General features: G+C 39.2%; 1 protein-coding gene across 1 annotated transcript in view; it reads right to left on the bottom strand.

Moving 5' to 3' along the window:
• The window catches only part of NPAS3 (neuronal PAS domain protein 3), a gene marked incomplete at its 5' end in the record, with an annotated part of 542,187 nt that overhangs the window by 16,168 nt on the left and 511,107 nt on the right, over positions 1–14,912 (bottom strand). Inside the window, one exon of the mRNA XM_009319455.1 lies at positions 8,997–9,103. Coding sequence (XP_009317730.1) covers positions 8,997–9,103 — 107 coding nt within the window. The remainder of the gene's footprint in view (positions 1–8,996; positions 9,104–14,912) is intronic.

Raw genomic sequence — 14,912 nt, 5'->3', positions numbered from 1 at the left:
AATGTCCATCATATGACAACCTATGTAAGATTAATGACTTTAGAACATAACTCTTTCCATGCCAAATGTATCAGCAGACTATATACAACTATATCTCCTACAAACAGGAAAAGAGATAGAAGTTTCACAGAAGCAGATTGGCAGCAATGTTAATTTTCTTTTTGAATTTCATAGGTTAAAGATGGTCTGTTTCAAGGGACAAGATCCCTTTAAACATGCTTTCATTTCTGGGATAAAAGTCCCTGTTTGGGTACTTGGACTGAGTGAAATGCGTGGTTTCTCACCTAATCTCTAGAGGAAAGGGATCCACAGCACAGTGTCATGGTGGCATGGCACAACTGAATGTTCAAACACCCTTCTAACCACTACAAAGATTCATCACTCTCTCACATTTGGCAGTAAACTACATTAGACATTTTTAGAGCATATTGTCCCTTTATACCAGACAACTTGTAAAAACAAAAGAGAAGGAAACAAACCAAAACTTTCCACCTTTCTCCACAAGCCTTAAAAAGATAGCTTAGCACGAACAAACAAACAAAAAAAAAATCCCTTGTAAAATAAAAAGAAGAGAACTTCTGAATAATTAAGCATCTTACGATCTCAGAACCAATACCTAGCAATCTGCGGACATTGGGTACAAAGGTTTCAGATGTTTGGCAGGGCATTCCCGAAAGCCCACTGAGCCAAAGTCCCGGGCACCAGCCTACTCACTTTGTAAGTTATCAGACATCAAAACCAACATTGATCCACCACTGGCCACATGACTCATGGATGGCAAAGCCACAAGTGATTTATGCAGGTCCTTTCAAATGAGTGTTAATAAGACCTATTGCCACACTGTCACATATCTGATATATGCTACACATTTTACTGATACTATTTTCATATCCTTCCGGCTTTGAAAACAGTCTCCCTCAGAGACACAAGGTCAACTGTCCAGACCTTTGAAAAATAAAAAGAAGAGAAAAAAAACAGTAGCACTAATGTTTCTAAAACTCTGGAAAGATCTGCAACAGTTTCTTCATACCTTCACATAGTGACATTTTAGGATGGAGTATTTCACTGCCTAGTAAACTACAAACAAAATCCTTAATCCGTCCTTGGATTTTCAATGGAGCAACACTGTTTCTGATTTAGACTACAAGGTGATGAACACTCTTGGTCTCAGTAATCTTGGAGTGAACCTCAGCAATGAAGGTAAAAAGATATGTGGCTGAAGTACTTTTCCCCTTCATTTTTAAAATGGCATACATTTACATTATGTAGCAAAAGTCATCACAGAAATAGTTTAGTGGACAGAGTGAAGGTGAAGCTGCTGGAGATGCACAGTAAAACCTTTTATTCCCGTGGCTTTGCAATTTATCATGTGCAATCTATCACAAGAATAATATCAAAGTATAAATTCATCTTTGGGGTTGGCAATTTTGAGCACAAAGAGACTTAAAAAAAAAAAAATTATTAAGGGAGTAACTGGGAAACCAGGGGTACCCAGCAGAAGTCAGAGCTCAACCTTCACTCTATAGCCCCTTAATGCAGTAGCTGTTCTTATACAGCTGGTACTACATGCATTTTTAATGTAAGAATAGGAGAAGAGTTTAGGTGTAAATTTAAACTGACTATGAGCTATGGAAGACTTACAATTGAGAGCCTACAAACTGAAATGGGAACGTAATAATCAGTATTGGATTAGATTTAATCTGAAGATGAAATAGCATCAGGAATTAAGTTAAAGGGTTATTGATGCAAACTATATCTGCAGCATCTTGCAAAATAACTGTATATTGCTAAGCTACAGAAGGCAAAACTCTGCTCAGCAGCTAATGGTTTAAATAGCTTAAAGGTTTAGCTTTGTAGAGTTTTCTGGTTCATTTACTATCCAAAAGATCTGATGCTTCTGGTAAACTCTTTTATATACTTTACATACAGAAAACATTTGTCCAATAGCACACAATTTGCATGTGAAAAACTTAGCCAGAAAATATCATGAAGATTAGAAATTTATCAGGATTTAAAATAACTGAATATTTATATGGCTAATTAGAATACCAAATATTGCAATAGAAACAACCGTCCTCCACAAGCAGAAATGTAAGCAGTGGTATCAATTCTCATCTTTCAAGGAATGAACAAACTATGAGTTAATAGTGTATTATTTCTTTACTGAAAGAGTGGTTAAACATTGGAACAGACTGCCCAAGGAAGTGGTTGAGTCACCATCCCTGGAAGTATTTAAAAGATGCGTAGATGAGGCGCTTAGGGACATGGTTTAGTGGGCATGGTGGTGTTGGGTTGATGGTTGGACTCGATGATCTTTTCCAACCTTAATCATTCTATGATTCTACAGTTCTATGATTATGGAGAAAACCAGGGTGCAAGGTGTACATAATTGCATATTGCAGAGTGTTTTCCCCCTTCTTCTAAAGTAACCAGCTTTGGTCAGAGAGCAGACAAAGAAATTAAGCTAGATAGACCAGCATCTCTCATAACCAAAAGAAGCATTTGCAGGAGCTAACACATCATCTGCAGGATTTCAGAACATGGCTAAAGGACACGAAACATACACACTCTTAGTTTGGTGCACATCTTTTAAGATTCATTAGGACTGAAAAACAAACACTAGGCATTGGCTAAAACCAAAGTCCATGTTCCTTTTTTGCCTCGCATGAATCAAAAAAATGCTTTCTTTATATGGTTCCATTTCTTATCTCCTGTTCCCTCATCTGGCTCTATCACCACTATCTCCAGTCAAAAGGACATAAGGACGCCAGTCTCCAACACAGAAATCTTTGCTGGCCCGTAGTAAGGACAGAGAGGAAGACTGTGCAGGTGGTCAGACCAACACTTCTGCAATACTTTCAAAACAAGACACACTAGACTATCATCAGGATGCCAGGCAGGCTTGGTTTAAGAATTAGCTAAACACCAGACATTCTATCAGCCTAATTTAGAATCAATCTTGCTTTTTAGTGATGATAATAAACTTGTACAAACATGAGATTCATTTGTATATTTTAGCATTTTATTTCAGTCCCAGAATGCAAAACCTGACATTGGAATCAGTTTGATTTTTTTGGTGATTGAAGATATTAAGCACTACAAGAGCATTGAAATTTCGATCTGATTAGGATAAAAATTCCTCAGGATCAAAACACTTCTTTTTTTCCCCCTACAGTTTTACTAATTGTGTGCTACTTGACATTGCAGAGTTATTCCACAGCATGATAGCAAAATATGTGAAGTGTATTTTACTGTTAGAAATTATCAACTCATTCTATTTGTTTTTCATGTATTTGAGGTTATTAAGAGAATAAAAAATTGTAACTGATGTGCATAAGTTAAAAGGGTTAGTTCAACTACAGCTGGTAGGCTAAACCACTAAGCAATATTTTGTACAGCAATAGAATTTTTCTACTGAACATACATAAAAGAAATCATGAATATATAACTGATTTAAAAGCAGACTGAGGGGGTAATATCCCTTGAAAAATAGGGGAGCCATGAAAAAGGTGAATGTGGAATAGTTTATTTTCAGAAAGACTGGATTATTCTAACCACTGGAAACTGGATAAAGTAGATCAGAGGGAGTGCTACCAAACATACTCATCAGAGACCTTTGCTTTATGGGAAATGAACCGCCCTGGCTCACTGTTCCCGAGGAATTGTATTTCTTATAGCTGTAAATCAAATCCTGAAGAAACAGGATGATATTTTCTAAGCAATAGCTGAGGACAACAAGTATCTTTTTCGTCAGTGTCAGATTTCTGAATTTAGACCTCAATTAGGATTCCAAAATGAAAAAGCACATATTATATACCAATATATACTTGTGACAGTGTTCTTACAAGCAATATATTAATTTTCAAATGGTGGCACATTGTCCTATATTTGTCCAAAGGTATATTCATGGTTGCCTTCAGAGGTCTTGACTTTTATCCTTCCTTGCTGCTTTCTTAATGACCTTCATTGAACAGTAACATCAAGTACTTGATGTTCAATGAAGATCATTACTTTTTTTCAATTAAATGAAAGATGTATACTCCTACAGCATATGACATCCATTCACTCTTAGCAAGAAATGTACTTCTTAAATCAAAAAGGGATATTATAGACCTCTGTATGGTAACAGTGTCAACCAAAGGGAAGCACATATGCACAGCATCATACTCCAGAGAGCAGAGAGTGTCAATTGCCCTTGCTGAGCTCTACAGACAGTGCTAAGACCTGATACAACAGTAATTTTATTAATCTGCCTGATTTCTGATATTGAGTTGACATAAAATATATCCTGCTAGCTTTAAGATCAGGGATATTTTCTTGTCATTGGAACAAGGGCAGTTCTACCCATGCAGGGACTCATGGCTTGGTGAAAGTGTATGAACCGCCCTATGCTTGACATGCAGTTCAGCCCTGCAATGTTTCTACACAGAGGTAAGTAGAAAGAGAGGATCCGATCACCTTCCCCATTCTTACAAGTGGTAAAGTAGAACTGGCGGCATGAGAGGTCCTTCTAGGATGTCAGTTCTAGACGCATAACTATGAAACGTAAAACATTCAACTTCAACTCTTTCATGACACATACCCTAAGGAAGAGCTCTGTTACACAGAGCTCAGATTAGGAACTGTATCTGAGCCAGGGTACAGCAAGACCTGCAATTTTTGAGGGCTCGGATTCAAACTCAAGTTGTTGCAGCTTAGCCAGTTGCTGTGTGTCAGCTGAGCCAACAGCTGAGCCATGATGCTGGATGGTGTACAAGGCTGTTAGACTAGAGAACATTTTAACTATAATCTCTGTGAAAGAGACTTGATTTATGATAAGTGATATCTGTCAGGATTCTACCAGCAATTTGTTCAACAAACACAGTGAAGATGAACAAATTAGAAGTTTCCCAAACTTCTGAAACCATGAAGCATTATAAAATGGGAAACAGATTAATAAGGTAGAATTGTAACACCAAACAATTGGCTGGGAGATTTGTGAAAAAGCGTGATCATTGAAAGCTTGAATGAAACAAGATAGAAACAATATCCCTAAACTTTTTATTTCTGTTTGAAAAAAATTGATGCTTCAATAAGTTGTGGGATCACCACCATGTATTATTGTGTTGGAATAAATGCAGGCATATGTAGAGTTAGAGTATGAATGTTGTTTTATTAACCCACAGGAGCATCAAGCTATAACTAACATAAATCTCTAAGTAGAAATGTTGACCCCACTGAACCTAATGGAATTTTTGCTATTTACTTCACTGGTGTCAGAATTCTAGTCCATATAAATTTGCTTTTTTAGGGCATAATCCCCATGTCCATTGAAGCCAATGAAAGCTTTTCCATTGACTGTAACTGACCTTTCATTAGGGCAGCAGTTTCCTTACAAAAGACTGTTGTCACTGCTATAGTACTGCAGACCTTCTTCACCATTATACTTGTTATGGTCACATTCCTGAAACTGCTTTTGTCTTCTTTTATCTGAAATAGCGTTAACAAGGCCTGTTTTTCAAAGTTTCTAATGGGCTGCTATGATCTGAAGCCGTCAACAGCCCTCTTGATTTTTTCTGTGTGATTTTGTGCAACATCTTCTTCTTTGCTTGTTTTCCTCTTTGATGTCTTTGAATAACCTGGTTGAGAAGGCAGGATGTACTGGTCTTACTTTTTCCATTTTTTTCTGATATGTTTTCAGTGAATAGGCAGAGTAGCAGTTTTATTTGTGTTTCTTTTTACCCTTAGATCTACTGTTGCAATTTGGGATTCTTCTTGTTTTAATCTTTAAAAATTATTTTCTCTCCTGTAAAAATCAATCAAGATTTTTAGCTGCATTCTGCAGTCCTCCATCAAACACAACCTTTTCATTTTGCTGCTTTCTCAAGTCCTGCTTCTATTTCAGTAGGGCTTTCTAACCATTACTTTAGCTTCCAGGTCCTCTTCAAAATATTGCACAACATTGCTTTTTTTTTTCATTGTAATCTCAAGCAATTATTTCCTATGTTGTACTGGAAAATCTCCTGCATTGTCTATTTTGGGGAACTGCAGTTCTGCTGGGTTTTACCTTCTACAGCCAGTGTCTGCAAGTTCCTGAATTTTAGCTCTAATTTTATTTTAACTAAACCAGGAGGATTTTCTCTTTCTAGTTTGGTTTGAACTTGATTTTCTAGGATGGACAGATTGCTATGAAGTGTTCTGGGCTTTTGTGATTTCCTTCTCTTGGTTTTTCTACAAAGTTTTTTTCCGAATGCTAGAAAAGTCAAGCATCTCTCTGGGCAAAGATATGAAGCACTTCAGCTTCTGCAGGACTTGTAACAGGCAGGTATACTTCCTGAGCTATTCCCAAGTCTGATTTAAACTTGAAGATCTTTCATCCAGAGCATGAGTTTGAACAACATGAAAAGACAAACGCAAAGTACCTGGGATGGATTGATTCCCTGCAATGGTACAGGCTGGGGACTGACTGGTTGGGTTGTTGCTTTATGGAAAAGGACCTGCGGGTCCTGGTGGACAGTATGCTAACTAAGCATGAATCAGCAGTGTGCTCTATGAGCTGTACTAAAAAGTGTATAGCCAGTAGATCACAGAAAGTCATTATTCCCCTTCACTCATCACTCTTTATATTGCATTTGGAATCTAATTTTAGGCTCCCAGCACAGGAAATATACTGATAAACTTCAGCGAGCTTAGCAGAGGTCTGTCAAGATGGTCAGGGGCTGGAGTACTTGCCCTGTGAGGAAAGGCTGTGGGACTAGGCTTGTTCAGCCTGAAGAAGAGGTGGCTTCAGGGAGCCCTAACAGCATACCTGCGAGGAGGTTACTGCAAAGATGGAGCCATGAGCTGCACAATCAAAACAGGGAAATTCCAACTGGATAGAAGGAAAAAAAAAAAAAATTCACTGTGAGGATAATTAAGCCCTTATTAAGGAGAATTGGAACAGGCCATTCAGAGAAGCTGTGGAAAGTCTGACCTTGAAGGTTTTCAAGATCAGCTAGACAAAGGACTAAACAATTTGCTTTGAATCAGTGTTGATCCTGTTTTGAGCGTGAGGTGGGACTAGATGATGTCCCAGAGTCCCTTCCAACCTGAATGATTCTATGAACATCCTGTCCCTATAAGCCAAGAGAATGACTATACCTAAAAGATGTAACCAGCCTCATCTACTGAAAAAAAATTAGCCTAGCAAGAATAATTATGCTATAGCCACACAGCCAAGTTTGGAACCCCACTGTACTGGATGCTGATAATGGGAGAAAGTCCCTGTGTTTATAAAGCTTGCAATCCAATCAGCTAAACTGGACATACAGTGAGAGCAGGAACACAGTAAGGTGAAGCGATTTTCTATAAGTCATTCCTGTCTCCAGGGTCTCCTGAGTCCTAGGCCAGTGCTTATACACTGGACCACACTGCACTCACACTGTCTGCATAGGTCTCTTAAGTTTTCTGAAGATGAATGTTTCATAAAGCATATTCTATTTCGGAGAGAAGTGGTCATTCAGAAGATTAAGGTCTTTTTCAAATGGGATGTTCATCTCTGCCAGGTGGTATGTTAAGTCTGAGTCATAAATATCTTTTATTTCCTCGGTCAGATAGTGCAGTGGAAGTGCAACTTGTCATTTTTGACTTCCACTTTCAAGAACACCAAGTAAGTTTCTGAATTTGTTCCTTCATTTCTGAGCAACTGACATTTTCCTGGATATTAAACGCTCAAAATGTAAATGATGCAAAATTACTTTGTTTATCATTTTGGATAGTTGATTTTATTTTTTTCCACAGAAATCTATCTAACCTGACCTTCTTATGCCAAATGCACTTTACCTTCTAGAAACTTCTGGGACTATTTGAAAGCTATACAGAGCTTGATACTGTTGTTGGCTGCCATATATTATCATAGAAGCTGTCCCTATTCTCCTGCTTTCCAGTTGCAGTTATCCTCCTGTCTTCCCTTGCAGATCAAGCAAGGTAGTTTTGGACTGAAGATTTATACTGCCTTCTATTGTAGTCATATGGCTTTATAAAAGCTAATTAAATGTGGCTGTATTTGGGTTGCTACCCTTTTATTAGGAAATGCTAGCAGGACACGGTGTAGGGGGAGCGGAGTTATTAAAATCTGGGACTCTGAATTTAAGAGGCAGTTTGCAGATAGTCTTTTACATTAAGAAAATATACACAAGTCAATCATAAACGCAGTCAGTCACTGAAACTTCCAAAGAATTTTCTGGCTTCACTGCAGGCACAGATAAATTAGAGATTATGGGCCTAAGTCTCTTTTCGCACCAGGGTAAATCGGGAGCACCATCACTGAAGTCAACAGATCTCAACAAGAAAAGAATTAGGCCCTATGGCTTTTAATAAGAGGAATACAAAGAGTTTAATTACAAGGAACCAAGCTGAACCTCCCTTCCCCCATACACAGACATATGCACATGCTTTCTGGTAAGGTTTGTCTCATAACATTTTTGTACTTCTGTTACCTTATCCTGATCAGATACTACCTGTGTGCAAATAACAGGGACTTAGATGCTATAGGGATGGGGACTATTTAGATGTTAATACACGGGGTGGTTAAACACTGGTAGGGCTATAGCTCAGTTCTGTATTGAAAAACCTGGTGAAATCCCAAATATGCTGCAGTTTTTGACCTCCACGTTATGACATAGAAATAAAAAACAAAAATAGGAGTTCATTTTCTGTGCTAGGGAGGGAGTTTCTCATCTAAGCAATACCTCTTTGAAGGAGTAAAATAATGCAGAGCACGTGTAAATGAACGGCTGCTGGAAACTCTGGTAATACAAATATAATTTTTTATTTCCACATATGTGAACAATCTTATATGTCTATAAAAAGACTTGAAAATAAATCATACAAAAAGTTATATTTGAGCCACCCTCTATGAAATCCTATGACAAAAAAAGCAGGTGCAAGATGAAGACCCCAGTCGTGGAACAGAAATAATAGTTCAGGAACAATCAAGTGTTGTGCCAGATTATTTTGACAAACATGGAAGTACTTACAGTCTAAGTGACTATGTCTGATGCCTTCCACATCTTCAGCATGAATGAAGTGGTAACATCTCTTTCCTACGATATCTACAGGGGTCAGATCCATGTAATCACTAATCCTAAAAAGGAAAAAAAATACAGCCGATAATTCAAGAAGGAAAAGAATACAAGAACTGTCAAATGACTCAGAAAGTGAAATCTGCTAAAAAGTTTTTTCACTACTATAGTAATTTGAATGGAATATCTGTACAAACAAGACACAATGCTTTTTAAAGAAACCTTGAAATCATTTTACCCATTTAAATAAGTGGAAAAGTTATATTTTAGTGCGTATTCTCCCCATAGCATAACACCAAGACAATATAATTCCATGAAATTGTAAAGCATTAGCAACAATCCAAAATCCTCATTAAAAGACCAAGATGATTCAAGGTTACATAATAAAGTAAAAACATGTTATGTTTATACCAAATGATTAGAGACACATTTCATTTCAACAGATTGGTCTTCTATTGGGTATATTCATGAAAAAGCTCTTCAACCATTTCTTGGCACCAAGTCCAAACGGATATTTCAAGGGATATAATTTAAATGCTGAGACATACAGATGCCTCAGGGTGTTATCTTTTTTACTCTAACTCATTTGGGAGCTCAGCTTTCACTCTGGGCCCTTTCAACAGGGACTTTTTTGTTTGTTGCACATAGAAACTTTAAAATCTATTCTGCAGACCTTTGTGTGCGTGCGTCTGTGTTTGTGTGTCTGTGTGCTAGTGTCTGTGTGTGTGTGTAAACTTCTGTCATGAAGTGTCAAGATGTCAGTGTCCTTAAATGCAGTACAGAAAATAACAAAACAACTGGAAAATGCCTTGCTCACACAAGCATTTAAAAGTATGTCTATTTTCTAGAAATAGAATAATTTTTTAGGGTTTGAAATATGCTGCAATGATTGGGGTTAAGCCCACTTTGCAATTTAAGATATAATTGCCATCCATTTAAGGGAGTTGTAAGAAACACCGAACATCTTGATATAACCAGACAGCTGAAACAAGTGGAGTGTGATCCTGAGGGAGACCAGTGGGGAGGCTAAACCAGAAACCGAACTGCGTAGGTCTGAGGAGTTCCCAGCAGGCAGAGGGGACAAACACAGCCACTGAGGCACTGACTAGCAGAAGCTGTGTTTGCCTAGGAGTCTGAGGCAGGGAGAATGGATAGACAGGGAAGACTGAAGGAGAAAGGAAGCATTAGACAGCACCACAACAGCACTGGTGGTTTGTCCCAATTAAAAAAAAAAAAAAAACAAACATGAAAAGCATCACAGGTAAAGCAGGTGGCCTCAAATTTGCTAGTAAAAATTGCCAAATCAAGTTTAGCACAAAACACACCAGCCTTCTCCCACTTTCATGACAGAGCATGTTGAAGGATATGCACTTTCAAACAACTGCCTAGTAGTTACAGCACTTAACCAAACGTGGGATACCCATCTGGGGATACCCGTCTAATACCCGGTTTATCACAAACCACAGTTGAAAAGCACCTCTCCTACCTTCTCAGAGAGGACACAATTCACCAGCATAAAGACAAGTCTAGAATGGTGGCAGCGGACTCCCTGTCCCTCCTGCTGAGTTCCTCCCCTTTGGTTGCACAGTGAATTATGACCTGGGAAACAAAGGACCTGGGATCTCTGTCCAGTGACAAGAAACCTCACAGAAGGAAGGGAGTCTGAGATTTAAAGGTTCCTGTCCCCTGGACTGTATATTGTCTTTTTATACAAAACTAAGTATATAAACAGTTCATGGAGCAGAATCCAGAACTCAAGTCTCTCCCCCTCCCATGTCTACACTCTCCTCACTGGCACACTTTGCTGTCTCTTCTTTGGCCCAAGAACTCTTGTGTTTTCTGTTAGGAGGTGGCTCTGCTTCAAGATCAGGGAGAAGAAATCCCACCTTGCTCAGCCTAGTAGAAAGGGGCAATCTCCAGGCAGGCCACTGCCCTCTGATGTACCCAGGCTGCGAGTACTACAGTTCACAGGGCTAACACAGAAGATGATCATTCTGCTTCCCCCTCTGGTAAATTTGACTCAGCTGTATTTTGTTTCTCTGCAGCAGCATGTTTGTATAAAGTCTTCACAGATAAAAATGACACAGCAAGGCAACTGTGGAAGCAGATTCACAATCCCTTAAGTTTAAGGTTGTGCCAGGGAGGTTTAGCTTGGATATTAGGAAAGATTTCTTCACCGAAAGGGTTATCAAGCATTGGAACAGACTGCCCAGGGAAGTGGTTGAGTCACCATCCCTGGAGGTATTTAAAAGACATATAGATGTAATGCTTAGGGACATGGTTTAGTGGTGGACTTGACAGTGCTAGGTTAATGGCTGGACTTGATGATCTTAAAGGTCTTTTCCAACCTAAATGATTCTATGATTCGATGGTTCTATAATATTAAGAAAAAGCTGTTTCAAACAGACATATGAAGGACTTAGGAATTTTTTTTAATGGAAAAAGTGGAAGAAGAAACAGAAAGAATATCCAGATCTAAGTGATGATCACCGGCAAGCAGTGACACCAAAACCAGAAGCAAATTACATCAAATAGGACACCCATGCTTACATCAAAGGTACCAAAGATGGAAAATAAATAATTCGCATGGAGAAAATAAAGAAATATTACAGTATATCTTAGAGCACTAATTAGGAGACAGATCTTGTGGCTCCCAAGCCCTTTGACAAAATAAAGCAACACGTTGGTGGATAGGAACTCAGTTCTGCTGAATATGCAGACCTGATCCTGTAAAACATAAGCACAGGCTTACGATTGAGCAGATCAGTGGTTCCACTGACTTACAGGACTGTTAACATGATTGAAATTTAAAGGTAGGTATATGGTACAGTGCTTTGCTGAACTAGGACCAAATTGTACACGCATTTGTAGGCTTGAGGCTCTCTACACAAGACTGTTTCTGCATATCTGAAGGAACTATTGGCCAACAGGCCAAACATCTTCCATTTGGAAAACACCATATTCGCTGGGTTATTTCCTTTTGGACATATATTAGCAGATATGGCTATAGCAGTCCACATTAAACTGGGCTATAGGCTCTCTCCAGGTGGTTTCCAATCACTAACGGTTGACACTGAAAATACGCAGACTGATGCTGTACTCTAGCAGCAGTCTCTTTATTCTGCTTTTAGTTATTTATCACCATCTAAGATGATTTGTCCTCTGCAGGTGCTTTTCTCACTTCACTGACTAATAAAGAAATTCTAGACTATTTTAGACTAGATGGTGAAGTTTAGATGACATGAATCCCACATTTGGAAAACAGACATGGATTAACATACCACATTTTAGGCAGCAAAATTTTACATCCCCATTTAATGCTTTCAGAACAAAATATTAATTGTTAGAAATAACCAGTGTACTAGCTAACAGATCTTGTCTCAAAGGGAAGCTAACTGTTGACTAGTTTGTGCACAAAGTCCAGGATTCTGGTGCAGATCTCTTCATTCAGAGGAAAGTAACAAGATGCACCCAAAGACTTGAGTAATGTCACTCCTGCTCCCTGCTGCTGCAAGCAGGCAGCTACTTGGAAAACTAGGAGTACTATTGATCTCACCCCTGCTGATCCAATGGTCCACTGTGAGCATTCATTTCAGTTAAGTAGCATGGCTTCTGCTCTATACTCCCCACAGCTGCCAGTAACTCCCCATTGCTCCATAAATAGTGCTTACAGCTTCCCCAGCATGGATCCATTTTTCTCTGTTTTCATCAATGTTGTGCTTGCTTTACTGTGGCACCACAAAGAATTTCCCAGCTGCCCGCAAGTGCCAGGAGTCAAGCCCATATATTCAGGATGGGATACTTATCTGCTTCTCTATTGTCCCAGAAGAGAGATTCCAACTTCCCTGACTTGGAGAATGGCCTTGGCAAATGCCCAGATAATTCATCTGACAGCTTCAATCAGCTGTTCGGTTAATTCCTTCCCTTCTTCTGTCCTTTCCATTCCCCCAGCTTTTACAGTCATATTCTGTACGTATTGTATCTATATTGTAGCTGGTATGAAATCCGAGTCCCGTCAATCTTACTCCATTTTCCATTGGTGGAAATCCCGCTGCCTCACTGAGCTAACATTCACCTCCCAGCCCTGGCAGAAGTGTTTCTACTATTTGAAATTCCTTTTATAAACGATTTTTAACACTGACACAGGGGCTTAAAATGGAACTATTGCAACATAAATTCAAGTACCATCATACGCATTCTATCCTAGCATATGAGATAAAATCCATTGCAAACAAGGAAAGGTTGCTTCATAATGTTGCCTTTACCTTAACGAATGAAAAACATTAGTAAGCTCAACACTTTCTTGCATAAGTCAGTTGACTTACCATAGTTTACCACGTGTTATCAGCTCTTTCTATGTGATTACCAATCAGCGCTCCACATCTGATGCATTTTACATTTTTCAGTGATGCCTTTCTCAGGCATTTGAAAGTTTTATTGCTACATGAACGTAAAGGGAAGGTTTGAGAAAAATGTTTAATTAAAAAAAAAATATATACAATTTAGGGCTCATAAAAATGCCAAACTGACAGCAGAGAAAGTATAAATCTTTCTAACACGGCCCACAAATTCATAACATACTTGGCCTGACGGAATAGTTAATTTTTCACATCCATTTGATTCCTGGTTTTTTTATTGAGGTTGCCAATGAAGGTAACAGTAAGTGCAAGTGATTTTGTTAAAAGGAAATTTGTTCATTAGGAACTGGACAGATACCAGCAACTCATTTCACAGAGGCCATTGAAGAGCTCTGTAGCAGTAGCAGCTTTCCATTACTACCTAGGTAGGTCACAGTAAAATCAAAGACTAAGGCAAAAGGTTTCTTCTAGATCCTACTGCTAATCCCCAGATCTCTTTCACCAGCTGCCGGATTATACAGAATCTAGATGCTCATTGGGTAGAGTCACAGGAAAAAACTCAGCCCAAACTTTAATACTGTTACCAGCTTTCTCTGTGACCTTGTGCAAGCCACTTTCTACGGAGCAGTTTTTCCAAAGGGTAAACATGAGAATAATATATTCTCTTTTAGATAATGCTTTGGAAGTCTAGATGAAGTGTTCTCTCTAATAGTCAAGTAATATTATTATTAATACTATTGTGGCAGTTCAGCAACATGACAGCAAAGGTAACCTCATAACTGAAATCCAAGATTATTTTAAATTGTTTAAGGCCCTGATTCAACAAAGCATTTGAGTTTATCCCTTTTTACAAAAGTTTATACTGATGTGTTATCCTGATCATTGATATTCCATCATCATTGAGCAATTATAATTGCTCATATCAGAGAGCTTCCACTCTTAACTTATAATATGCCATGGCTGCTCTCACATGAAAAGCTTGCATTAGTCATCTTATTTGTTCCACTTTTTTATGATAGGTCCCCTTCAGAAAATTTCTTTTGGCTGCATTACCTTCTTTCTTCCTTTCCAACCTTTCCCCCATACCTCAGACTTCCATCAATGGACCCAAACTTCTTTATTACTTATATCTTCCTTCTCAGATACCTTCACTCTGCTCCAAATACCCATTCCCTAGATTTTATTTTTATTTTTCAGGGCCCTGAGGGCACCAATAAACCTTAAATGGTCTTGACCAGACTCCCTGGGCCTTCCCGCACCCTGCCCACAGCCCAGGACCCCATTTCAACCCCCAGGGCTCCCCTCACCCTGCCCACAGCCCAGGACCCCATGTCAGCCCCCCAGGGCTGTCAGTCCCTGCCCCAGCAATGCCGCAGCAGGGCCAGTCTCCAGCTCCCCACAGCCCTGCCCTGCCCAGCCATGGGCCCTGCCGAGCCAGGCCCAGTGCCCCCTGGCTGCGCTGCTCCCGGCTGGGGGGGTGGGCTGGGCCCCGGGCGCCAGGGCCCGGCCCGCC

The sequence above is a fragment of the Pygoscelis adeliae genome, unplaced genomic scaffold (genome assembly GCF_000699105.1).
Source record: "Pygoscelis adeliae isolate BGI_AS28 unplaced genomic scaffold, ASM69910v1 Scaffold71, whole genome shotgun sequence".
Lineage (NCBI taxonomy): Eukaryota > Metazoa > Chordata > Aves > Sphenisciformes > Spheniscidae > Pygoscelis > Pygoscelis adeliae.
The sequence above is the reverse complement of the archived record's forward strand: the minus strand, read 5'-3'. Positions and strand labels throughout refer to the sequence as shown.